We start from the raw sequence: 25,820 nt of genomic DNA, 5'->3' as shown, positions 1-25,820 counted from the left end.
CGTTATCGTACACACACAAACATATCAGAAAGTATTTATTTCACTGTCCTTTTCCTCCTCCTCTTCTTTCTCTCCATCTGGTGCCACACTGTATTTTTAACCAGTGGAGTTAAAAGCTCTCCCCCACCTGTTTTCTGGTTGAACAGGAGCTGCTTCACACAAAGCATTGAGAGTTTCTGCACGTTTCACAAAGTACAAATTTATAAGTTTAAGACGTTTATAATGCCACCTGGAATTAAATTTAATATCATTTTAATAACCACAATAAAGACCCCCCCCAAAAAATCTGTCAAGCAACCTCTTTCTGATTACACACAGCTGATGAAGTAGTAAAACTAAATGTAAGCATAAGTAAAATGGCACTTGGAGATGAAGTGTAAGGACATGATGTCCATTTGTATAGTATAAAGCAGTCAGTAAAATAAAGCAGGTTTCCCAGTAACCTTAATTCATAACACAAGGCTAAAAATGATACACAGCTATAGTTAAAAAAACAAAACTAAATTCCAGATGAGATATAATTTCTTCTCAGCTTATTGTTTCTGTTACTGGCTGCAGATTGCTTTCAGCTTTGAGTTTGAAAGCTCACCCTTGACATTGAAAACAGGAGCTCAACTGTGTCCATCTACAATTCCATAAACAAGCTTACGTTATACATCATATGATGTATGTGTTGAATATTTTTGTTTTTTGCCCTTGTGTCTGACTAGAATAGATAACCATCAAAAATCATGATTTCATTACAAACTTGAGGCAGCAGCCACATGACAGATGTGCATGCTGCACAGAGCTCTCAGAAAATGTAACAGCATGATGTCCGGATCTTCAGTGGGCACTGGCAACTGCACATTATTGATGTGGACAGGAAAAATAAAAAATTAACACATGATGAATGTGTCCAATTGTGAGGTGGTTGTGGTCCATATGATTGTATTGATTGTATTGTATTGTATGATTGTATTAGATTGTTGAACCAGACCAATTACAGAAGAGTTGGATAACACTCTCCCATATGGGGAGATAGCATGACAGGGCAAAAATAACAATAGAAAATTTAATACATAAAAAAGTCAGATATACTTTGTTTCCATATGGGTGATTCTGCTGTTGTATTGTGTTATACTGGCAGGCTCTTCCATTATTCTCTTATCAATAACAATTACCTGTGTTATTGTGATTGATGGTATAATTCTGTATAATTAGGCCTTTAGCCTTGATCAAATGACACTACCTTGTAGCATCATTTTAACTTAGTACTAATGTGCAAAGAAACCAAGTAGGTGTAGCTCCTTTGCCAACCTTGGAGCTGACTTGATAGAGGGGAGAAACCAAGGAAAAAGACAAAGGGGTACAATGAGGGACAAAGCACTGAAAAAAAAAACTAAAAGAGGCTACAGGCCAGTAGAATAATCAGTCATCTCTCTCTGGTTATAATCTGTCCATTAGTCTCAGACAGGGAAGCATAACCATTCAATCTAGACCTTAATGGGAAGGTGCTTACATGCTTAGATAGAGCCAGTGAACCTCAGCTACTGAGTGATTGCTTTAGTAGTACAATGAATGACTTGAAGTTGGAGCTACAGTACATGTAATAGAGAGTGTTGCTCTTTCTCTGTCCCTTTCAATCACTGATGTGAGTGTGCAAATGATTTATAGATGTTGGTAGATAGATTTATCACAAGCATAAACCATTCATTCTGTGCTGTATATTTACATATTTTAAATCCACAACAAATGTGTTAAAGAGCAACTTTATTATAAAATGAATATTTATAAATCGTGCTGTTTGTCAACTGTACTTGTGGATTATCTTTAGTGCATATTACAATTAGTTTCTTTCTGAATTTGTAAGTGAAGATAGCATGCAGGCTAAATGAATCAAAGCCTTTGTTGTGCATCCTTAAAGGTCATCTTAATATTCAAGGACAGAGCCTTTGCACACTCTGAGACTATGACTGAATAAGCTGATTTTGGCTGAGAAGGCCTGAGAGGATGTACAGCATGTTAACTGCTGAATATTTGACAATGGAAATTTACACAGGGTTCAGTTCAGACCTTGACTAAAAAGATGTGTGCTTCTTACTATGCAAGTTGCACATTTCGGGTGATAAATATGTAAATCACTTTATGTAGCTGCTCCTTGTGCACTGAAGAGCACTTTCCCAAATTTAGAATGTACCTATATTGACAGTCCATGTTTAATTTAACTTTAAAATGATTTGATATGTTATGTTATTCCCCAAACCCAATACCCTGTTTAAATTCCCCTAGTCAAAGTGGAGCCTCAAGAAACACACAGTGCACAGAGATAAGTTATAACTATTATATTATAACTAGGGGGCATTATATTCTTATATAATCATTATTATAATTATTTAAATGTTTAACAAAGATCCTGTTGTATTGTAATGCAATATTAGAGCTGCCACTGATGACATTCTGTGAACATTTATTGCTTAAATTTCATAAATGTACAGAAAGTCAGGTCAAGACTGGAGGAGGCGGTGGAGAGAGAGAGTAAAAGCTTACAAAACCAATTTTAATTATGATGGAGCCAAACAAGGACAACAATGAAACAAAATAATATATAAAATACAAAAGCAAACAACAAAAGCACAACTAAAAACAATCCAGGCTGGACAAAAAGTCCAATGACAGGCCTAAGCAACCCCTCCAATATCAAAACTAGAGGTCAGTGGGAAAAAAAAAGAAACAAGGAAAACAAATATATCCAAAATACCATCAGAGGCAAGCCAATAGAACTAACAAAGTAACCTTGGTCCAAGCAATTACAATAGGTCACAAAACACGCACAATTGTAACAACAATAAAACAATTGTGCCTGCAAGCCACAGCAAATAGAGGCAGACAGCACAGATTAATTCATAGCCACTCCAAGCTCAACACTGAGAAGGGTTTTATACCACAATGAGACTTGATTGCAAACATCCAGCTGCTCTAGATGAGGAGGCGGGGATGACTGAGGGAACTCTGCACACGATGTCAGACAGGTCCTATAACCACACCCTGAACACACCCACACGTGATAAATTATACACTATATACGATACAGCTGGGTGGTAACAGCAAGTGAAAGTAATCACTTGACCAGGTAGGTGGGACTTTAGCCTGAATTTATCACTGCATCGTATTTATTGTTCTAGTGTAACTGATTTCATTTGTACCTCTGGGTATTATAGTGGCTCAGCAGCTAGCACTGTTGCTTTAATTTCTTCATTGCCAATTTACTGAATAGATTAGAATGCAGTGCAGAAACAAGCAAGGGCATGTCCGGGGACACTACAGTAGAAAAAAAGAGGAAGACGAGAGAGTGAAAGGAAAAGGGTGAAAGGATGGCAGAAAAAAGAAATAAAGAGACTTAAAGACTTAAGAAGAGGCGAAGAAGCTAGAGAATTTTATAATGCAGGAATCAAGGTCACTGTGCTGAGGAATCATGAAAGGAGAGATCGATATGTTCAGCTCAACAGATGAATCAACACTAAATCATTCTTATGTGGGAGAAAGTGTTGGGAAAAGGCAGTGCATGACTGTGCTTGTATGTGTGTGTGTGTGTGTGTGTGCATATGTAAAACATTTGAGGAAAGTATCTTTTGCACATTTGAGGATTTGTACACAGTTTGGATTAATGTGTGTGTTTCTGTGTGTGTGATGTCATTTTCTATAAGCTGAGTCATAGCAACTTAGGTCGAAACGTTTCACCACTCATGCGTGTAATTTCTTCAGTCTGTGGGAACAACTCTAACAACTCTTGGCCCATAGTCCACCTAATGAGCCTATTCAAGCTAGAGGTGGAGTGAAACTAACCTGAAAGATAAATTTGAGTTTCCTACCAGCTTTTTCTCAGACTGAAGAAGCCACTTGATTAGTGGTGAAACATTTCGACCTACAAAGTAAACCTCCAGTTGCCATGACTAAGTTTCTAGAAAACTTCACCTGGACGACTGAGAATCTTCATAGACATGATGTCATTTTGCTTTCTCTGTGTGTGTAAAAAATATGTGTTCTCATATTTGCGTGTATTAGGGATTGATGTACGAACTGGCTGGCTGGACAGTGTAGTGCAGATAGCTCAGCTATAGCTCAACATAAAAGTCAAAGACAGGAGCCACTGAACACACACACAGAGACATACATGCATGCACGCACGCACGCACGCACGCACACACACACACACACACACACACACCTACACCTATCTTTGACAGGACACTCATTGATATAATATATTCCTGGTCCCTTGCTTTAACATGCTTTTCTGTTTAAATCTCATATTTTTGCATATTTTTATGTTGCAGAGCACATAATATATCACTGTGAAAACCCTGGAAATGCATCTTTTCACATCTTTCAAATTACCTTATATGCAAGTACATCACAATCTGTAAAAATGTCTAAAAACATGTTACACCCTGGTGGGTCACAATGTGTTGTTGCAGTTATATTCCATGTTTGTGCTCACCAGTCAAACACAAAGTCTACAGAAGAGGGTAATGTCATTAATATGACTGAATTTAAATGATCTAGTTTCAGAGTCATGGTATTCTGCTTTGTGTCTCTGTCATGGTTTATCCTGTGATACTCGATGAAAGTGAGTCAGTGAATAAAATCCATGAAATAAGTCTGCTGTGGAAAAGGTCTTCTCAAAGACCTGGGCACATGGTGACAAAAACAGAAGCTGTTAGATGATTGCACAAAGTGAATAGTAAGTACAATCGAAGCTCTTTGTAATATATATCCATGACAGCTTGTAGGTCAGATTTCAGGTTTCGTTTTGACCTGATGTAGTTGTTAGCAGTGATTTTTTTTTTTTTTTTTTTTGCAACAATATGGATGCTCTTCTTTTTAGTTTCATTTCCATATGAAGTGGTATCTGTCCTGGTAAAACTGTCCACCCTTAGCAACTACCTAATGCTAGTGTTTTTGGCCCATTGGCTCAATGCACTGCAATTTAAGATCTCAGCAATTACTTTCGTAATAATTCATATCTGGAAATAAAACCCAAGTTGTAATATGACTTGACCACCTGGGCAATTCAAACTGTTTAACACAATAAAGTTAATATGGTTGAAACATTAACAATGTTAGCCTATTTACACAGACAGCAGACAAAGAGCAATGTTTGGAATTTGGAATTATCCATCCCTCCATTGGCTCTACCAATAAGTCCTGTCAATTCCTGCATATCTGGACTGTGGGAGAAATCCCACACAGACAGTGAAAACTCAGGAATGGGATTCAAACTCATAACCTTCTTCTAGTGAGGTGACAGTGTCAACCACTGAACTACTAATTTGGAATCATATTTCTGGCAAACTTGTAATTATAACTCCAAAGATCTGGTTTGATCTTTATCCCCTTTTGCTCAGTTGTTTACTAAGTTCACCAGCTTGCACCAGTTCACCAGCAGTATCCTTGGCCTCCTCCAGGAATGCTGGCCAACAACACCTCACAATAAACACTCAGTGACCCACAAACACCACGGTTCATGAGAAAGAGTCCCATGTTCTGCATGGCCACTTAAAAAAAACACTTATATATGTAAATATGCCTGATTCCATGTGTTGTCTATTGTCACAATGAGCTACACATTACTGGTACCTTTGAGTTTATTTTGTACATCCAAGGCAATGTCCAGAGGATAGAATGGCAGCACAGGATCATTGACCAGGCGGAGAATGGCTTCTGCTGTCATCTGTAGAAACACAAAACACAAACACAAAAATAGACATATTTATTGCATTTTTTTCTTACAGTAAATGTTTTTTCTTGCTTATATTTTTATTACATCCATGTATGGGTACAATTTTTGTCTTCTGGAGTTTAGTGCATTTCTATCTTATTTATCAAAGCTGTACAAGCCAAGCATACTTTGAATTGGTACTCAGTTTTTTGTTCTTCTTCAATGGTGCTTCTCCATCAAGGATGTAACCCATAACAGCAATACAAATTGATAACAGTTTCCCAAATAAATTTGTACTACAGTAACAATAACAAAAGACATTATGTCAGTTTTTATGCCTAAACTTCTCCTGCTTGTTTTCAACACATTTCAGTTATGTACCTTTGGATTGTGATTGGTACTTAGGGAGATGTAACAATTCAATCATTCAGATTGTGTTTTGTTTCCCCTGTCACCGCAGGCCTCAGATCAGATTCTGCACCACACACCTTAGTGTTCCAGATTGTAAACTGAAAAGCTGACACTCCGTGCAATATTTCGCTTTTTATACTGATTAGACAACAGCTGTAATGTTAGGGAAAAATAAATAATTGAGCCACCTTTGGCTGCAGTGTGAGCAAACATTTATGGACATCCCTGTTGTTCTGGCACACCATACTGAGAGGCACCATCCAAATCACAGAGAACGTCTGTCTGGCTCTGCTCTCACAGTGAAGTGTCTGTCATCTTGATGCAAACAGACCGACTGATTCAGCCTTTCTCTTAGCAGGTAGAGGACTTGGCAAGGGTTTGAATTAGATTATTATGGCTCAATGTGCTAACCAACTACTCTGCATATAATCATAACTGCTCTCACAGGAAATACACCCTGCACTACAAGAAAACTGTATCTGTGAAGATTCTCAATCGTCCAGGTGAAGTCTTCCAGAAGCTGAGGGATGGCAACTGGACTTCTAGTTTGTAGTTTGAAACATTTCACTACAAATCAAGTGGCTTCTTCAGTCTAAAGGGAAGTTGGGGAAGTTCAATATTTATCCTCCAAGTTGTTTTCTCTTCACACCTGGACTGACTAGGCTTGTTAGGTAAAAAACAGAAGTAAGCTCAGGTGAGGGTCGTTAGGATCTAATGGTCAACTCTTGTGGCAAAACATTTGATGTGTTACTTCCTGGGAATAGATGAAAGGGCAGCCTGGTAGGTTGAGGATAAGTTATGTCTGAGCCCTCCATACCCTCCATTAGAGGGTTTTCCAACTTGAACATATATGGCTTCTCTGACTCCTCTCTCAAACCACCTATCTTCTCTGTCCAAAATATGTACATCCTTGTCTGCAAATGAGTGGCCTGTGTTTTTTAAATGGAGGTGTATAGCTGATTCTGGTCCTGAGGAGCTGCTCCTTCTGTGCTGGGCCATTCTCCTGTTAAGTGGTTGTTTGGTTTCTCCAATGTAGAGTTCTGAGACCTCACTCTCTATGGTCTCTTTTTCTAACTTTTTCTTAACTCCTATGTAAAAAAAAGGGAGATCTTGCATTTATTTTGCCATAAATGTACTTTTGTGAAGTAAAAGATAAGCAGCAAATATCTCCACAAAACCAAGAAGGCACATAAGATTAAATGTATTATTGCAGTCTTTTAACCTTCACCAAGGAGTGTGTTTTTGTTCACAATTGAAAGAGATTTGAATGGCGCTTGCTAGAAAGTTGGGCCATAAACTCAGGAACTAGTAATACAGTTAGGGTGCATATGAGAATCCAGTAGTACCAATATGTAGCTATTTAGGCTTACCATTGATGCTTACACAAAAATCTCTTTTTCCTGGTTTCCTTGGCTGGGGAAAATTTTATGAATAATTTCACTCTATATAGCTAATATCTATCTCCCCAAAACATATTTCTGTGTTCACAGTGGATGAAATGGATATGTGTAATTTGAAATGAATTGCTGAGAGAAACAAAGCAACAGAAAGTTAAAAGAGGGAATATTGGATTTGCATACATCAGGTTGTTGGAACTCCAAGTCAAAGATAAAATTGCTCTGTCTGTTGGATATGTAAACGTACTGTAAATCCGTGACTTGTGCATTCAGCAAAACAACTTTTCACAGTGATAATTTAAAAGTTTGCAACATACCACAGTGCAAGTGATAAAAGAAAAAAAAAATAATAATCAGATTTAACATTGCCAACCAAAATTCATGTCATTTTGTAAACAGATATCACAAAAAATGATAAATATAAAAAACTTTTTTTACATATTTAAAATACATATTTAATTATAAGGCTGTATATAGCGGAGGTAGGTAGCTCTGTGAAAACTGTCTTGGTAACAGTGTGCTTGAGTATAGCAGTATAGTTAAGCTTCTCTACTTTCAAAAAACAGAGTACACAAAGGCAATATTTAAAAGGCAGGTGAGTGGTAAACAGAAAGAACTTACTGTATACATCTAATACATTGCTTGAGCTTCACACTAGTACCCTGAAAATTCTTTTTTCCCTCGATGATTTATCACATAAAATTATGGGGGTGTGATCAGAATTCAATATACAGGTCTGTGGATTTAAAATACACTTCGTCACACAACATAAGATTTAAGGATGGACCAGTTGGGATTAAGAGATTTAAAGATTTGATACAGTATATTATGCTTTTACACCTCTGAGTCTATCTGGCATCTACTTAAGCAGCTGTCCCTATATAACACTACTTTGCTATTTGGAAAATGGCTTGCAGTGTACAGATCTGCTCTGCGATGCGTCAATCCTGTTGTCACTGCCACTGAAATCAATCTGGCAGGGGGGAAAGATTAGAGCATTGATTTGAGGCTGGTGAGTAATACTACTGCAGAAAGCATACATCAAAAGCTTGTAATGTGGTGGGACAGAAAAGGCCGTTGATTTCTTATTTATGGCCTTATTTCTGGATTGTCTGTTTCCAAGGTAGACGCAAAAGAGAGAGAGAGAGAAGGGAGAGGGAGCGATGCTGAGAGATAATGATGGAGGACGAAATGCAGAAAAGAGGCTGTGACATAACACAAAGCAAAAGGCAATCTGAACTAAGGAAAGATGACAGTTGGAGTAGAGTGGAAGGCAGAACAAACTAGCCTGAGCATCACTTCTCATGTTTCATCTTTTTTCTTGTCTCTTCTCCAGCCTTAACCTGACCTTTTAGATTAGAATAAAATCTGTACCATCTGTCTAAGTTACATTTCAGGGATATAAGACCATTCACCTGTTGTCACTAACTGTGAATTTGTTTAGCATAGACGAAAGAAATTTGAAGAATTATTTCTTGATCTGCCAAGGGGTCGTACTGTAAGTCGTAACCTGCTTGATCAAGGATGCAAGGTTTCATCCTGCGGATCAGTGGCAAAATGCATAGTGTCATGAAATGACATACACTCTAGCCAACCAAAATTTATTTATGTGTACCTATACAGCTATTAGTCTCTGTATCAGGAAAGTGGGTCAGGGGTGGACTAAAATCCATACATATTTATAGAAGATTTTAAAAATATGTAAGGACTAGGTCATTCCAGAAAGTGACATGGTTATGTTTAGCCACATGTAGTGCAACAGGTGGTGGTATAAACTGTTTCGCATAGTGATCAGTTGCAGAGCTACAGGAGTTGGTGAATACTGTTAGTTGACCACCTGCCAAGAACATAGTTGTGGTAGACTGTTCCATAGCTATTCGACTTTCTTTTCTTGCCCCACAAATCCATTGATTGTGTGTAGAACGTGTTTTGGAAAAATCCACAATCTTGCAGAGTTTATTTTTCTCTTCCTTTTCTTTATGTTGCTTTTTTTTCAGTTTCCTCTTTGTTACATGTTGCCTTTAAGCCAAACAAAACTCAATCTCAAACAAGCCTTTATTTAAAGTCAACAAGGTGCGATTGTGCCAGATTAAAGTGTGACTGCTGTGAACTCATATGGTCAGATGAGTCCAAAGTTAAATCAACTGTGTAAAAACGTCATTTGCCTTGCTTTGGATTGAAGACGACTTATCCTATCCTCCACTGAGATAAAAAAAGATATAGAATATATTTTTGGATACTCATTTCATATCTTATGATTTTTTCTTAGATATGTAATTTTAGTAGGGAAGCACAGTGGATTAGCGGTTAACACTTTTGCCTCACAGCAAGAAGGTCCTGGGTTCATAACCTGGAAGGGGCCTATTTGTATTGCGTTTGCATGGTCTCCCTGTGCTTGCGTGGGTTTTCTCTGGGTACTCTGGTTTCCTCCCACAGTCCAAAAACATGAATGTTAGGTTGATTGGTGACTCTAAATTGCCAATAGGAGTGAGTGTGAATGTGTGTGGTTGTTTGTATCTATATGGCCCTGTGATGGAGTGGTGACCTGTCCAGGGTGACCTGTCCAGGGTGTACCCGCCCAAAGAGAGCTGGGATAGACTCCAGCAGGTCCCTGTGACCGTAGTTAGGAATAAGCAGGTATAGATAATCAATTTAATTTTAGTATGAATTAATCTCTATAAACGACACATTTATGCTATGGTAATGCATATTTCCTTAATCTGACTTGATGTATTTTGACTATTCCTCATTAAAAAGTAAGTACTGTAATTACATATCACCTTAATAACAAAATAAAGGATGCTCTTTCTATTGCCAATATGATATGTTATTTCTTGGTGAGTTCTTTGCCAAACCAAACAAACTACCATGTTCCAAGGCATGAGACACTAATGATTTGGCAGGTATAATTTGGTAACTCATACTGATGCTAAAGGGTACATTTGCCACCCATATGAGATGCCAAAGGTACTTTGCAGAAATTATACAGTTGTGTTTAGGAACAATTACTATACAATTAGGTTTCCACAGGAAAAAATTAATGGTTATATTAAAGAACATAATCTATGTAATTAGGTTTGGGCATAAAAATTAAAAGATATGGTTAGATTTGGGGGTGAAAACTACCGTATTTTCCAGATCATAAGTTGCACCGGAATATTCTAATTATACTAATTATAGTCTAAATTAGCCTATGAAGAACATAGGCTGCACACTCCACTCGAGCGGTAGGAGGTCAAGTGGCCTGTCCTCTCTCGAGTTAGCTGAATGCCAATACTCACTCCGATCTTTGTTGCAGCTGCAAACTTTAGTCCAGAAAATGTGGTACCTGGTTATTGTAGCGAGGAATTTCACTACAGTGTAAGGGTGAGTTTAACTTCTACTACAATATCTTGGAGGACTAGGGAGATGACAAGATCTAGGTCTTCAACCCCTAATACGTTTAATTTCTGTACTATTTTTTTAGTATGTTTTATCTGCCTTGATAAGTGTGCTTTTATTCTTTGGTAGCAGTGACTGATGAGGGTTGAGACTCTGGAATTAAATAATGTACACGGTTGTTACCAGAGTAATATGGCGTTGAATAACTCCTCTTCTCCTCTATCAGCCCAAAAGACAGTAGGAATGCCCCTACTCCAAGATAACAGAAGTTTTGTTTTTTAATACTTAGTAAAGAATAACCAAAGTAACTAAGACAATAGTCATGAAACAAATTCTTTGTTCCACTTTTCTTATGGACTTCTTATGCTCTCACTGAGAAATGTACAAAAAAACAAAAAGTTTTGTTCAGATTCCAACTTTTGTTCGGTTTGCTTTGTTTCAACAATAATCATAGCAATTTAAACAAAAGTCAAGCCAAACAAAAACACAACAGCAGTTCTAATAGAACACTCAGATGGTAACTCAGTCCACTCAACAGTAGTTACAGATGTTTCATCCCAATTCATCCATAGATTCCCAATTCCAGAATTAACGTTTTGGCTGGGGTCTGGGGCGTCCGTGTATGGCAGGGTAACCAGTTCAACCAATGGAGATCGGTTAATACCAAGAAATTTTAAGAAAAATAATAAATAAATGAAAAGTTCATTTGGAAGCCAAACTCTGAGCCTAGTTCAAAAGGTCTGGTCAAGTGTCCATTCCAAAAAAAAAAACTAATTACAGTATCTCACAGAAGTGAGTAGTTGGTTCTACTACTACTACTACTACTCCTCACATTTTTGTAAATAGTTTATTATATCATTTCATGTGACAACACTGAAGAAATGACACTTTGCTACAATGTAAAGTAGTGAGTGTACAGCTTGTATAACAGTGTAAATTTGCTGTCCTCTCAAAATAACTCAACACACAGCCATTAATGTCTAAACCGCTGGCAACAAAAGTGAGTACACCCCTAAGTGAAAATGTCCAAAGCCATTTTCCCTCCCCGGTGTCATGTGACTCGTTAGTGTTACAAGGTCTTAGGTGTGAATGGGGAGCAGGTGTGCTAAATTTGGTGTTATTGCTCTCAGTCTCTCATACTAGTCACTGGAAGTTCAACATGGCACCTCAGAGCAAAGAACTCTCAGAGGATGTGAAAAAAAGAATTGTTGCTCTACATAAAGATGGCCTAGGCTATAAGAAGATTGCCAAGACCCAGAAACTGAGCTGCAGCACGGTAGCCAAGACCATATAGCGGTTTAACAGGACAGGTTCCACTCAGAACAGGCCTCGCCATGGTCGACCAAAGAAATTGAGTGCACGTGCTCAGTGTCATATCCAGAGGTTGTCTTTGGGAAATAGACATATGAGTGCTGCCAGCATTGCTGCAGAGGTTCAAGGGGTCAGCCTGTCAGTGCTCAGACCATACGCTGCACACTGCATCAAATTGGTCTGCATGGCTGTCGTCCCAGAAGGAAGCTTCGTCTAAAGATGATGCATTAGAAAGCCCGCAAACAGTTTGCTGAAGACAAACAGACTAAGGACATGGATTACTGGAACCGTGTCCTGTGTTCTGATGAGACCAAGATAAACTTATTTGGTTCAGATGTTGTCAAGCATGTCTGGCGGAAGCCAGGTGAGGAGTACAAAGACAAGTGTGTCTTGCCTACTACAGTCAAGCATGGTGGTGGGAGTGTCATGGTTTGGGGCTGCATGAGTGCTGCCGGCACTGGGGAGCTACAGTTCATTGAGGGAACCATGAATGCCAACATGTACTGTGACATACTGAAACAGAGCATGATGCCCTCCCTTCGAAGACTGGGCCACAGGGCAGTATTCCAGCATGATAACGACCCCAAACACACCTCCAAGATGACCACTGCCTTGCTAAAGAAGCTGAGGGTAAAGGTGATGGACTGGCCAAGCATGTCTCCAGACCTAAACCCTATTGAGCATCTGTGGGGCATCCTCAAATGGAAGGTGGAGGAGTGCAAGGTCTCTAACATCCACCAGCTCTGTGATGTCATCATGGAGGAGTGGAAGAGGATTCCAGTGGCAACCTGTAAAGCTCTGGTGAACTCCATGCCCAAGAGGGTTATGGCAGTGCTGGAAAATAATGGTGGTCACACAAAATATTGACACTTTGGCCCAATTTGGACATTTTCACTTAGGGGTGTACTTACTTTTGTTGCCAATGGTTTAGACATTAATGGCTGTGTGTTGAGTTATTTTCAGGGGACAGCAAATTTATACTGTTATACAAGCTGTACACTCACCACTTTACATTGTAGCAAAATGTCATTTCTTCAGTGTTGTCACATGAAATGATATAATAAACTATTTACAAAAATGTGAGGGGTGTACTCACTTCTGTGAGATACTGTAATAATTTCAGAAGTCTTGAGACGAAAACACTGTAGGACGTCCAAACAGTCCCACTCGACTCTCTGAAGATGGAAATGACCACTCACACAGACCCCATCTCAGCCAACGCGATGAGCGACGGCCCTCTTGTGTCGCACCGGCACACAACTCGATTCCACAGCCATCTCGCAGCAACACCAGCTCGGTCTAGCTCTTCATCAGCTCCACTCGATACTCATCAAAAAAATGCTCTCCACAAAAAAAAAAACAAAAGAATCCCGAGAAGTGGCCTTATTTCTTTTTTTCTCTTTGACTCTCTGGTCCGCTTCGTTTCTTTTTTTTCATGCTCCCCTTGAGGCCGTCTCACTTATTTTTCTTCCTCCTTCCACACCATGCTCCTCCCTCTCGGTCCCAGTTCCTCAAGAAAAAAAACCCTTCAAAATAAAAGTCCTTGACTACCTCCACATTAGGTTTAGGCACTAATGCAAAATTGAGATTATAGTGAGACTGGGAATATTACCCCTTTTCCATTACACAGTTTTAGCACTACTTGGCTCTACTCTACTTGACTGGACTCAGTTTAGGTAATTTTCCATTACAATACAATACAGTACAACCTCAATGTGAGCCAACAGTCTTAAACTTAAACATTCGCAAATCCTCGTAGGACCACCGTACTTTGTAAGTAGTGTTAGCCAACGCCTTGCTAAAGACGATAAAAATGCAAAACAAACTGTCGCTGTTGCCGGTCGTCTGCCCTTAAAAACAGAAACACTGGGAGAAGATTTAATGTCTAAAGGCAGAGCATTTCAAAGGACTGGGGGCAGTGGTATGAAAAAGTGTTGAACCAGTAACCAGTTTAAAGATATGTGGATGTGAGGGATATGATCAAATTTACAAGTATCAGTTAATAACCTGGCAGTAACATTCTGGACCATATGGAGACCCCTAGGGTTGGGTTTTAGCAGTCCAGAAAGTAAGACGTTGCAGTAGTCCAGCCTGGATGAAATGAACACATGAATTAAGAAGTCAAGCTCAGCCTTATTTAAGAAGGTTTTCAATCTGCAGATGATTTGAAGCTGGTTAAAAGCAGATTTAGTGACTACCTTGATATGCAGTTTGAAGGACTGATCAAAAATGAGCCCGCGATTTTTGACAGATGGAGTTTGTGTGACCTTACACTTTCTGAGTGTCATCCTGTAGTGCTCACAGCAGGGCTGTAGCTATGCCATAATGTTAGGGGTTAATCAGTAAAAGTTACCTGAAAACAAAAATTTTAGACAGGATGGACAAAATTTTGTTATTAAATTAATCTCAAATAGTGTGGTTAGAGATATGTTTTACTAACTCTGGTAGGTTTGACCATTGCATCACACAGAAACGTGGGATTGTTCTTCATGGATATGGCTTTGGAAACTTATGAGTCACGGGTAACGTCCAGTGATCTCTTGATCATGATTTAAAACTACAAAGTGCCAAGAATCATGAGCTGATGGAGTCTTTGGCTCTGGTTTGTGACATGCCATCTGTCTTAGCTTTTCTCTTTGTTTTCTATACACACAAAAACTTAAGCTAAAATGCATTCATAGTTATGCACAACTGACACAACCTCTCAGCTAACTCCTGTCCTATTCAGACTGGTGGCATCATTGACAGTGTCAGCCTATACTGTAAATCCATGCATGTAGACATGCAGTTTGGCAGTGTTACCTTGAGAGCAATACAGCACTTAGCATACACTCAGCCTCACAGGTGCATGTAAACAGATGAAGCAAAAAAAAAAAAAAAGATGATGATGATTAGATGGGCGGATGGTAGAAAAAGAGGAGGTAACAGAGATCATTTTGTTCTCCTTCGCTTTCACTGAAGTGGTAATTCTGTCAAGTCTATGGAGCTCATTTGCCTGCCTGCCTGCCTCTCTGGTTTCCCCCAAGGCCTGTGGAGAGATGGAGAGATGCTCCTCTGATTCAGGACACCCAGTTCTCTGGGCCAAAATAGGCCTTATGAATAAACCATAAACTATGTAGTTAAGTTATGTAACAACAGCAGATGAACAGATGCAGCATGGTAAATACAGCAGGAATGGGAAGGTTGACATTAAATTTTTCTTTTCAAGTTGTGCTTGAGTGCATAAACAAACATCATAGTACACATGCTTAGCTTCTAAGTGATAAAGTTATATTCGAACATATTTTTAGATTTTGCTGCTATTACTGATTGAGATTTCCTGAGTCAATATTATATTTCTTGTTTTAAAATGCAATTTTTTGAAGCATGAATTCTTCACCTTCAAATTTATTTTGTGAGTTGTACTGTTCTAAATGTAACAACAATTCATTTAATTGTTGATGATACATTTAACTTATAAAACCCATGGAAAGTAGGGTTCATCCTTTAAAATTTCCCAGCAATCCATTCATTAGTTGTTGAGATATTTTGGTCTGGACTTAAGTGGTGGACCTTGGAAAAAGACCTACACTGCCATCTCTAGAGTTAGTGCTACCAGCAGGGCTAAACAATACTGTACACTGTAGATGAGACCATGTGTTGGGCTAATACAACAACATGCTGTGCAAGTGGTTACAGAATATGGTAAAGTGGCAGTCTATGTGGAGCTGTCACAGTGGTGACACCAGCAAAAAATAAGCACTTTGTGTAATTATTGAACCTTTAAACTGCTGTCTGCGCACATTTTCCACAAAATGTCTGACAAAAAAGCAGCAATCACAGGAAAGGATCCTTAATACTAACACATAGGGTGAATAACTTTAATGGCAGCATGACTGAGAGCAATACCAAGTCCCTGAAAGCAGTGTTGAGCTATCCCATAGTTTTGGTCATACAATGCACCCGGGCCCAAAAAGATGTCTCTCATACATAGCAATTACAATGAGACAGATGTTTGGTCCAGATATTTTTCATGCCATTCATGTGTGGGTGGTCAGCAAGAGTGCCTATCGGCAGCAAACCACAGCCTAAGGAAAAGTTTTGCAAGTATGTACCCATTGAAACAAATGGAGTGCACAAATAAACAAATAAAATAAAAAAAAAAAAATAAATAATACATAAAGTTGTACAACCACGACTGGCCTTACACAAACAACTAAGATTGATGGTAAAATTGATTCAAACATATAAGCTGGTATTCAACAGAATTATTCATAGACTTTATAATATTGTAGTTCCAGAAATTGTCTCCCCATCCTGACTGTTAACAGCCCACAGCAGCAAAGATAGACATCTCTGCTTTTTCTCCCTCTCACAAAAGTGCAATTTGGTGTTCTAGTGACTATAGTAGGGATGTAAAAACTCAGGCCTTCAGAACAACAAAAAAAAAAGGCTGTGGGCTGAAGCTGAAATGGGGTTCAGCTGGGGGCAACGCAACTAAGGTGACAATAAGCTGTATACTGCTGGTAGTAGCAAGCCACAGTCCTATACCAGAGAAGAGCTTATTTCAACAGTTCATGATTTAAGCATGTTTGTAGCAAAATGGGTAATTGGATTTCCCAGAAAAAAAGCAAGCAGGGGTACTGTTACGTAGTTTCATGAATATGTACTTTGAATCTCTGAGGAAGGTAACAAGGAAAAATTCTAGTGGCAGCCATCAATTTCAATTGATGTGCGTTTGAACACATCAACACTGAAGTGGGACGATATCACCGTTATATGACCGTTGTCATTTTGATTCTATAACAAATTCAGAAGGTTTACCTGCCATTGCAATTATATAGTTAAGAAAAGCTACAGTGGGGCTAGAGTTTTTCTTAAATTATGACAATTGTTGTTTATATTGATCCTACAGTGAATTAAAACCCAGGTCTGCAGATCCCTTCAGCTCTGCAAAGCATTTTAGCATCCATGAGTTCCCAACATTATGGCTTTGGTTAATGTTCACCATTATTTCCAGCAGCAGGCATTTTGTTTTCAAACTCACTCTACACTAGCTGACCAGAAAAAAATGGCAAACAAACAAAGTAAACCAGTTACTAGACACAGTCGAGCATTTAAGCTTAATAGCCAAATATTTTATCAGGAGTACGTAAAGACCAAAACAGTAATTATAGAAGAGTAACTATAGGACTGTGTACTTTGGCAAACATTTGCTAACAAATTGCCAAATTCATATAAAAGGTGATGTCAAAGTTGTGTTTACAGTTTGTTGCCAGTGCCACATCATACCTAAAATATAAAGATTGTGGTTTAGGGAAAGATCAGTAGCAGTTTTCTGACAGAATGTGACCTCTAGTGTTCTTCATGTAGGGCAGATGATAGGTTTTTCAATACTGAGAATGTTGCCTTCATATCTAAGATGTAGACAGCATTCATAAATTAAAGAAAACAAATGTTTTAAGTATGCAAATAATAGACATCGGTCATCCTCAAGTTGAATTACCTTCACTAAAGGACTTATTAATTATCTAAAAACAAAATCTTAAAAAATCCTCACACACACTGCTATTCATGCAAGAGGCCAGCCACACAACCAGCTCCCATGGCCAGTGCCAGGACTAATATTTACAGACATGCAATGAGCTGGTTTCTGGAAGACATCATTTTTCCTGCTTCAATAAGCCTGAGGAGCCTGAGCTTTAATAACAGATGGTCCCATCGGCTGTACTTCTTAGAAAGATGCTGCATGTGCCTGAGTGTGTTTGTCTGTGTGTTTGTGTCTCTTGATTTTACTGACATGCAAGAAAATCAATGAAAGATTTTACTCCAAGAGACAAGCAATTATGAACATACATAATTGGCAAAGCTTAATTGGATAAACACAAGAGTTAAACCTCCATTATCCACGACTGAGTGGGACAACAGTGGAGGAGAAACACAGATGGATCTGAAAACATTTAACCTGTCACACAGCCGTTAGCTATGATAATCATTATCATCTTCAGATAATGATAATGGTTTAAAAAAAAATACCAGAAAGCAAAATTATGTGGGATAATATCTTGGTATCTGTGTTGTTTTTATCTCGCCATATCACTGACTATATTCCCAGGAGATAAAAAAAAAAAAAACAATTCAGATAAGAATTTTTTTTTTTTTCCACAGTCCCCACATTTAAACTCAGCTTACGTTCTGGAGGACAAGTTAAGCATGTGCTGGAGAACGACTTTGGTTCAGCCTGTGCTTTTTATCTGCTCGAGGCCTTGTTAGATCATATTGAGGAGAAGTGAATGAGAACCCTCAGACATTGTACTAATTAATTCACACTTTGGCAAGCATAAAGGCTCGCCCCAGTGCCTGCTGTCTCTGCATGGCTTTGCATGACATATGTAGCCTGGAAGATTGATACTACAAATAGCTGCATTCAGCCACACTCATTACAGCAGCAGATGGTCGTATATATGTGCGTGTAGGCTTCAGGAAGGGGCAAAAATCAATCCAGACAAATATAGACAGAAACATATTGACAGACTGATGAACATTACATTCTGTATATATTATAGAACATGGGAGCATGCACTCCAAATGTGTATGTGTGTTCCTGTTTGAGAACTTTCACTAAGGTTATGAAGCACACCTTTCTCCTTCATCCGTATGCATTTCATGTAAGATTGCATAAATAACTGGAGGAACAAAGACTCTGTGGATCCTAACATCTTAGAATTTTCAACATCTCAAGCGCTTCAGTCCAACTCAGTTTTTACATACAGTAGTTGCTATAGTGTAAGCAACTCTCTGTCGCTGTGCAGTTTCATCCATCAGGATCAAGAGCAGCCGCACTGCATAATTCCTGAATTGGCTTATGCTGGTTTACACAAGCCAGGGTCTAACTTTGAAAAAAAAAAAAGCACTTTTGTATTGTGCTAGTAAAAAACAAATCTAATTTTTGGTTGAACACTATTTACAAGTTTTGTAAGCGTCTCTTTCTCTTTCTGATTTACTAGGAAATTGTCCTGTTCTGCAAGTACAGATGAATGAATGTCATTAACCTTGTGCTCCCTCTCTCCTCTAGTTTGTGCTCTCTCCCTCTCTCTCTGTTCTCTCTCTGTACCTTCTGCAGGAGTCCCCGGTCCTGGAGCTGTATATTGCTGATGTGCAGTTACTGGCCCCACCAACCTACAGTGTCTATTTGTTGTTTATTGTTGCTGTTCTTTCCTTTCTCCTCCATCCACTCCCCCCAACTGGTCGAGGCAGATGGCCACCCAAACTGAGCCTGGTTCTGCTGGAGGTTTTTTCTTCTGTGAAAGGGAGATTTTCCTCTCCACTGTCGCCAAGTGCTTTCTCATAAGGAACTTGTTGGGTTTTTTGTTTTTGTAAAGTACCTTGAGATGATTTGTATTGTGATTTGCCGCTATACAAATAGAATTGAATTGAATAAAAAAATTGAAATTACAGACCTTACTGATATGAAATTTCTCATTCACATTCACCATACCAATGACAATTGCTATATGAGTAAGTGACGAGCATTATCAAGATAACAAACCTGGCCCACTGACCGCTGACCCACTGCCAAAGCTGCTCCACAGACATGATGTTATGAATAGTGCAAAAGTAAATACAGTATGTGCACACTTCTTATAAAAACACTGGGTGTGTGAGAAGGTTTGGAAGAAAATTGGATGGACTAAATTCAGTTTTTCAGTTGTTTAGAGAAAAATAGGATAAGCCAAAATGTGCATTATGTGGTTTAATTATAACTGAGTTTAGTACTGACAATTATGTGAAATGTATTCTTCCTAAAATGAAAAGATGCTTGTCTGTACAGCTGAGATGCAATATTTTACAATTACATATGGAAATAAAATCTTATGCTAGTATTGTCACACAGGATCAGATTAGTCAGGGTTTCAGTAAAACAAAAAATTATGACTTCCCTTTGGAAGACGGTGAAATGTGAAGACCACTGTACATTGAGCGTTACGTCAATTCTAAAAAGAAATGAATGTATTCATTAGGTCTAACAACTTGTCAAACTAAAACGTAACACTCTAAATCAACAATAGTTTGTTGGGACATATACATGTGTTTTTTTCATGTATACAATACAGAATTAAATATGTAATTTCATAACAAAATACATACAACTACTTTAGAGGCTGGTGGCCTTTAGGTGACAAATAAACTCGCATAATACTGCTGGTACATAGGCAGGCAGTGTAATTCTAATTAAGTCAGTTTTGAATGTCAAACATCTATCATTACACCAAACAGTCTGCGCTAGTCAAATACGGTATACTGTACACTCTTTGTAACTGAAATAATATCCTGGGTGGGAATGTTGGTATGTTTTCTGTTGTAAATTTTTAATGTGACCTTTTAATTATTTTAAGATGACAAGAACACACAGACACACACCTACTCTGACATTTATAGTGTGCTAACTACATTTCTGTATTGTTTCTGCGTCTGTACTTTGTGGAAACTGAATGTCTGTAGTTTTCAACCAGGTGCTAAATTGCTGCCATGTCCTTCAATAAGTCACTCAACCTTGACTCTCACCGCACAGCTTCCAGGCCAAGCGGTTCCATATTGCTGTGTTTGTATAAAAGCTTTTCTCACTGGGATTTGGGTGTGTGTGTCAGCAAAACAATAGCAGATCTTTCAGAATAAATCAACCTAAGCAGAATCCTTACACGCCCTCACGGTACTGCAGTCAGTCAAAAACTGTTTTTCATATCACAGAAACTGAGAGGAACAGTGAAAAATATAACAAAAGCTGAGTTCAAAGCAGCAGTATGTAAAACATGTAGAGTGAACTCTGAACATGCATGTCCCCTGTAATCCCATAAGAGAGAAGAAGGGGGAGGAGGTAAGGAGGGTGGTGGTAGTGGACAAAAAGGCAACTGCATGGAAAATTGATGAAAGAAAGGAGACGGAAGGATGTGAAGAGGTGGTAAAGAGGAGACAAACATCAGAAAAAAAGCAGGAGAGGGTGTGAAGATAAGCAGAAAAGATGTGTGGAATATGGATATGCAGTAAGATGAGTGGAGCAGGAGAGTAGGTAAGACAAAATGAATGGGAGAGGTCATGAGAAACGAGTAGAAGAGGAATGGAAAAAGAAAAAAAAAGTAAAAACATCAGAGAAAGCGAAAGCAGAGTGAAGAAGATAAAAGAATCAAATGTTCTTTGTGCTCCCAGGAAACATATGGTGCTTCCGCTAACTCAAAGCCCAATATAGAGCCAATTGAAGTATGCATTACAAAAGGGAGAGGAATACAGCAAGTTTTTGAGAGACTGTCCCAGATTTGAAATGAAGAGAACACATACAACAAAACCATATATCTCCCTGGTGGATCATTTGCTCTACAAAATGCTTGGCAGTAACACTCAGTACTAACACATGTACTGAGTGTTGGTGCTACCAGCTTATTGTACCATAAGTGGAAACTAGCTAAAGCACTACTAAAAATGTGTTGCACAACTAAAGATAAGTAGAATTTTAGCCTGTACAGCACTGGTCCTCATAGAAACCTGAGCATTGGTCTGATCAGTTAGCATCAGAAAACATTGGCGTTTATACCATACTACTCAAAAAACTGGAAATGGTATCTTTGCAAACAAGCCCTGCCATACACCACACAGAATTTTTTATTGACTTCTAAGAGCAGAATGAAATAAAATGACTCTGTCCAGCTGTTTGACAGTGAGTCACCATGAACAATACCAGCTAAGAAATTTGGCATCAAATTTTAGCATTATGCTTTGTAACTGCACTGTAACATTTTGTACAAGTAGCCTACAGTAATTATCAAAGCTACCAAAAGTAGAAAGCAAATGTCCTCAGCTGCACACTTGGCATACAGAACAAACTTTACCATGCATTATCATTCATTCATTCATTCATTCAATCATTATCTATACCCGGTAATTCCGAATTAGAGTCACAGGGATCTGCTGGAGCCTATCCCAGCTCTCTTTGGGTGAAAGGCAGGGGTACACCCTGGACAGGTCAGGGTGTATGGGCAATTTAGAGTCATCAATCAACCTGAGATACATGTTCTTGGACTGTGGGAGCAAATTGGAATACACAACTCAAACAGAGAGACAACATGCAAACTCCACACAGAAAGACCGCAGCCAAGGTTACCAACCTGAGACCTTCTTGCTGTGAGGCAACAGTACTAACCACTAACCCACCGTGCTGCCCACCATACATTATCACATTAATTTTTGTTGCAGTGTAAATAGATCATAAACACTCACACTGCTTTAGAGAAAATAAGTCAGATAGTGAAATGTAGAATGTGGCTCAGAGGAGGACACATTAGTCCACAGTATGTGAAAGTGAGATGCAGTTTTTTTGGGTGACAAATAACACAGGTTTCATCTGATGATGTTTCTTTAACATTACTTCTGTCTTAGAATCTTGGGGCCCTCGTCTGTTCACATGAAATCACGAAAATCGAAGGTAGAACTGGTCAGTCTTTGTATCCTACAGACAAAATACAGCATTTCTCTTCAGTGGCTAAAGATCTGAAGCACCAACTGTTAATCAGTGGCTGAAAGCCCTCTCAAGCTGCCTGGCCATAAAAGCTGAGTTATGTTACTAAAGGCCACCTGCAGACACTGCAAAAATATGGGGCACTTTTTTTCACTACCTGGAAACCAAGTTACAAAATCAGGTCTGTACTTCCTGATTAAAAAATGCAAATTAAATAGTAATTTTTTTTTCAAAGCTGTTTTCACTCTTCCCCAATATTTTTAAATTTGTCTTATTTCACTCTCTGTCCTTATTTATTGTGGAACTATATGAAAAAAAAATGTTGGCTATGTATCGTAACCCAAGATTCCATGAATTCGCCCCCTCTGGGCTATCGCTATGGGTCATATACCCATACCCAGCAGGAGTCAGCTGGGCTACGGTGGAATATTTGCTCTTCAGGGGGATGTAAACATGTTTATGGGGACGACACATGGCGTCAAAACCTCTCCGCCTCATCTGCGGTAGATTGGAGCTCCTTAACTAGCTCCTTGAACTGTGGTCCAAATAATGGGACCCTCCAATAAATCCTTCCTCACCATCTCTGGGATGGGAGATACATGCAGCCAAATATTCTGGGGCACTATTGTCTGCCACGTGGCGATGCGGACCGCTCCCACAGCAATGGGTGCGCAGAGAGCCAGAATAGCGCCCACTATCTTGCTAACCTGGCTGCGCACCAATGAGACAGAACGTATCTTAACAAAAGATTCTGTGAATTGAGCGCAGCCCTCTGGGCTTTGGGCCCCACTGGTTCCTTGAGATGGCTGAAGAAAAGACTGGTTCATTCTTAGGGAAGAGCTCCCCCGAATCGCCGCCTTATATATAGGAGCTGCGGATGTGTGGACACTCGGTCTGGGCGAGGGGGGCCCACCTCAGGTGGGCGTAAATGAATTTCTCTACAGTGTGCAAGTGCGAAGAGGGGATATGACCCATAGCAATAGCCCAGAGGGCTGCGTACCAAAGAGACAGAATTAATGCGTTCATCCAAAAAAATCAGTATGTGTCATAAGGTTACATTATAGTACAAAATAAAGAGAACTGATTAAATGTTGTGGTGTGGTGAAGTGATCTTATTGCTTCTTTAAAGTTTTACACCTTTGTGTGATGGGGGAGAGGCGGGGTCTGTTTATTAAACAGTTCTGTCAACTCAGCTTTCAGTCAATTTGATGGGCTGTGATCAGATGTGACAGCAATGGAGGCAGTAAGAGGACATGCACCCACCCACACACACATACATAGTCCATACACACAAATCGGGTCTCAGGGGAGGGAGAGCTCTCTCACATTCATCTTTAATCCCCAGCAAACACAATGAAAACCTCACCTATTCCCCTGCCTGCCAATCATCCAAGCCTGATAACTTCTCTTTTTGAATCCCAGTGGAAATACTTTATGTCAAATGACACACACACACACACACTTTTCTCTACACATACAGCTCATGGCTGGGCCTCACTGTGTGTTGGCATGGATCTTTGGGTCTCTGAGGCATTTCCCTTCTTGATGAAATATCTAACACCTCTCCATCAACAGCACCCTGGGAGCAACCGCATCACATTTTCATGTCTGTCTATTGATTAAATGGTAATGCCAATCAATTTTTTATTTCCTGCATCTTCATCACTGTTGTGAATGTGTGTGCTAAAGAAGACAGAGATACAGAATGTGCTATGATAAGAAAAAAGAGAAGTATCTGTCAGGGAGCAGCATAAGAAGAGAAAGCAGAAAGGAGAGCATGAAGAGTGTAAAAAAACCAAGAGGTAATAACAAAAGTCAGGGTACAGTTGTGTTATTGCAGTAAAGAAGCCTTGGGTTGTTTTGCTATGGATTCATCCAGTGGTATTCCTTCACACCATTGGCGTAGAGTTGCATTATGTTTTGGTTTAATAATTCATCAGACATGGGGTTTAAAAGTTAGAGCACCATATCTGCCAGTTCAGCCTCCAGCATGCAAGTGTATTTAAAAAGTGCACACACAACCATCCACGTGTCATGTGGCCTCATGTGATTGTGTGTGTAAACTCATTTATGCATACTCAAATGAGTTCCATTTACCCCTGTGTATATGTGTGCATATACACTGATATGTGTGCACGTTCATTTGGGCATGAGTGGGCACATTCACTTCTCCATTACCCTGAAGTGGAGAAGAGCATGAACTCATCAGTGGGGTTTAGATTTACATATATCTTTTAACAATTTCAATTTAAGTGCCATTTTGCCAAATTATAAATTTGTTTCTGGCTCCTTTAATTGGCTTTAGTGGGACTTGTAATGCTACTGCAGGGCAGATTGGAGGAGTGACTAATAGAGAGAGAGAGAGAAAGAGAGCAGGGTCAGAGTAAAAGAAGATGAGACCCACTAGAGTATTCATATAAAGAGGGAGAAAGAAAGACATCTTCTGGCATCAAAGCAGCCTGGCTCTCTACTGTGTAAAATAATTAACAGAAGCAAAATGGTGAGAGGACCTAGTGAATCTTTGGAGTTTTCAAGAAATCCCGGGGAAACAGAGACAAGCAGTAGGTCATTTAAGGTTTGAGACTTTAAAGAACTACAGCTGTTAACAAAGTAGCAGCAACAGTGAATCTTCAGCAGTAACTACTTCCAGGCTAAAAATAATATTGCATTATTGCACTATTGTCCAGATAGAACACAGGACAGAAGCTCTGGACCTTTATTATTTTCAGATAACGATTTAATTGCGTTCCAGAACTTTGTTGGATTATTCATATTCCTTCAGGTCTGAGAAAGGTAATAGTCAGCATGTTTATTAATTAAATTGTAAAAAGCCTTGTAAAAGAAATTCCAAGCATTTTCAACATCAGTGATGGAGTATATTTTTTCCCAGTCAATGTAAAAGAAGTCAAGAATGAATCCTTCTTCCTTATAGAAATGTTTCATATCATGCCTAATTATAATACATGGTTTAGATTTGGGAATTTTTGCAGCTCTAACCGTTGCAATGGCACAGTGGTCGCTGATGTCTTTCGTAGACGCATATATACGCGTATGAGGGACATTACTTAGAATTACATATATAAGAGATAATTTTTCAAATTTGGCCATGTTGGTCTGTCAACCATCTGCAAGA

At 39.0% G+C, this 25,820-nt stretch overlaps 1 protein-coding gene across 1 annotated transcript in view; it reads right to left on the bottom strand.

Annotated features, from left to right (window-relative positions):
* naaladl2 (N-acetylated alpha-linked acidic dipeptidase like 2) overlaps window positions 1-25,820 on the bottom strand; it is a 425,480-nt gene that overhangs the window by 32,079 nt on the left and 367,581 nt on the right. Inside the window, exon 14 of the mRNA XM_026305607.1 lies at window positions 5,620-5,713. Coding sequence (XP_026161392.1) covers window positions 5,620-5,713 — 94 coding nt within the window. The remainder of the gene's footprint in view (window positions 1-5,619; window positions 5,714-25,820) is intronic.

The sequence above is a fragment of the Mastacembelus armatus genome, chromosome 4 (genome assembly GCF_900324485.2).
Source record: "Mastacembelus armatus chromosome 4, fMasArm1.2, whole genome shotgun sequence".
NCBI lineage: Eukaryota > Metazoa > Chordata > Actinopteri > Synbranchiformes > Mastacembelidae > Mastacembelus > Mastacembelus armatus.
Note: the sequence above shows the minus strand (reverse complement) of the source record. Positions and strands in the feature narration are given on the sequence as shown.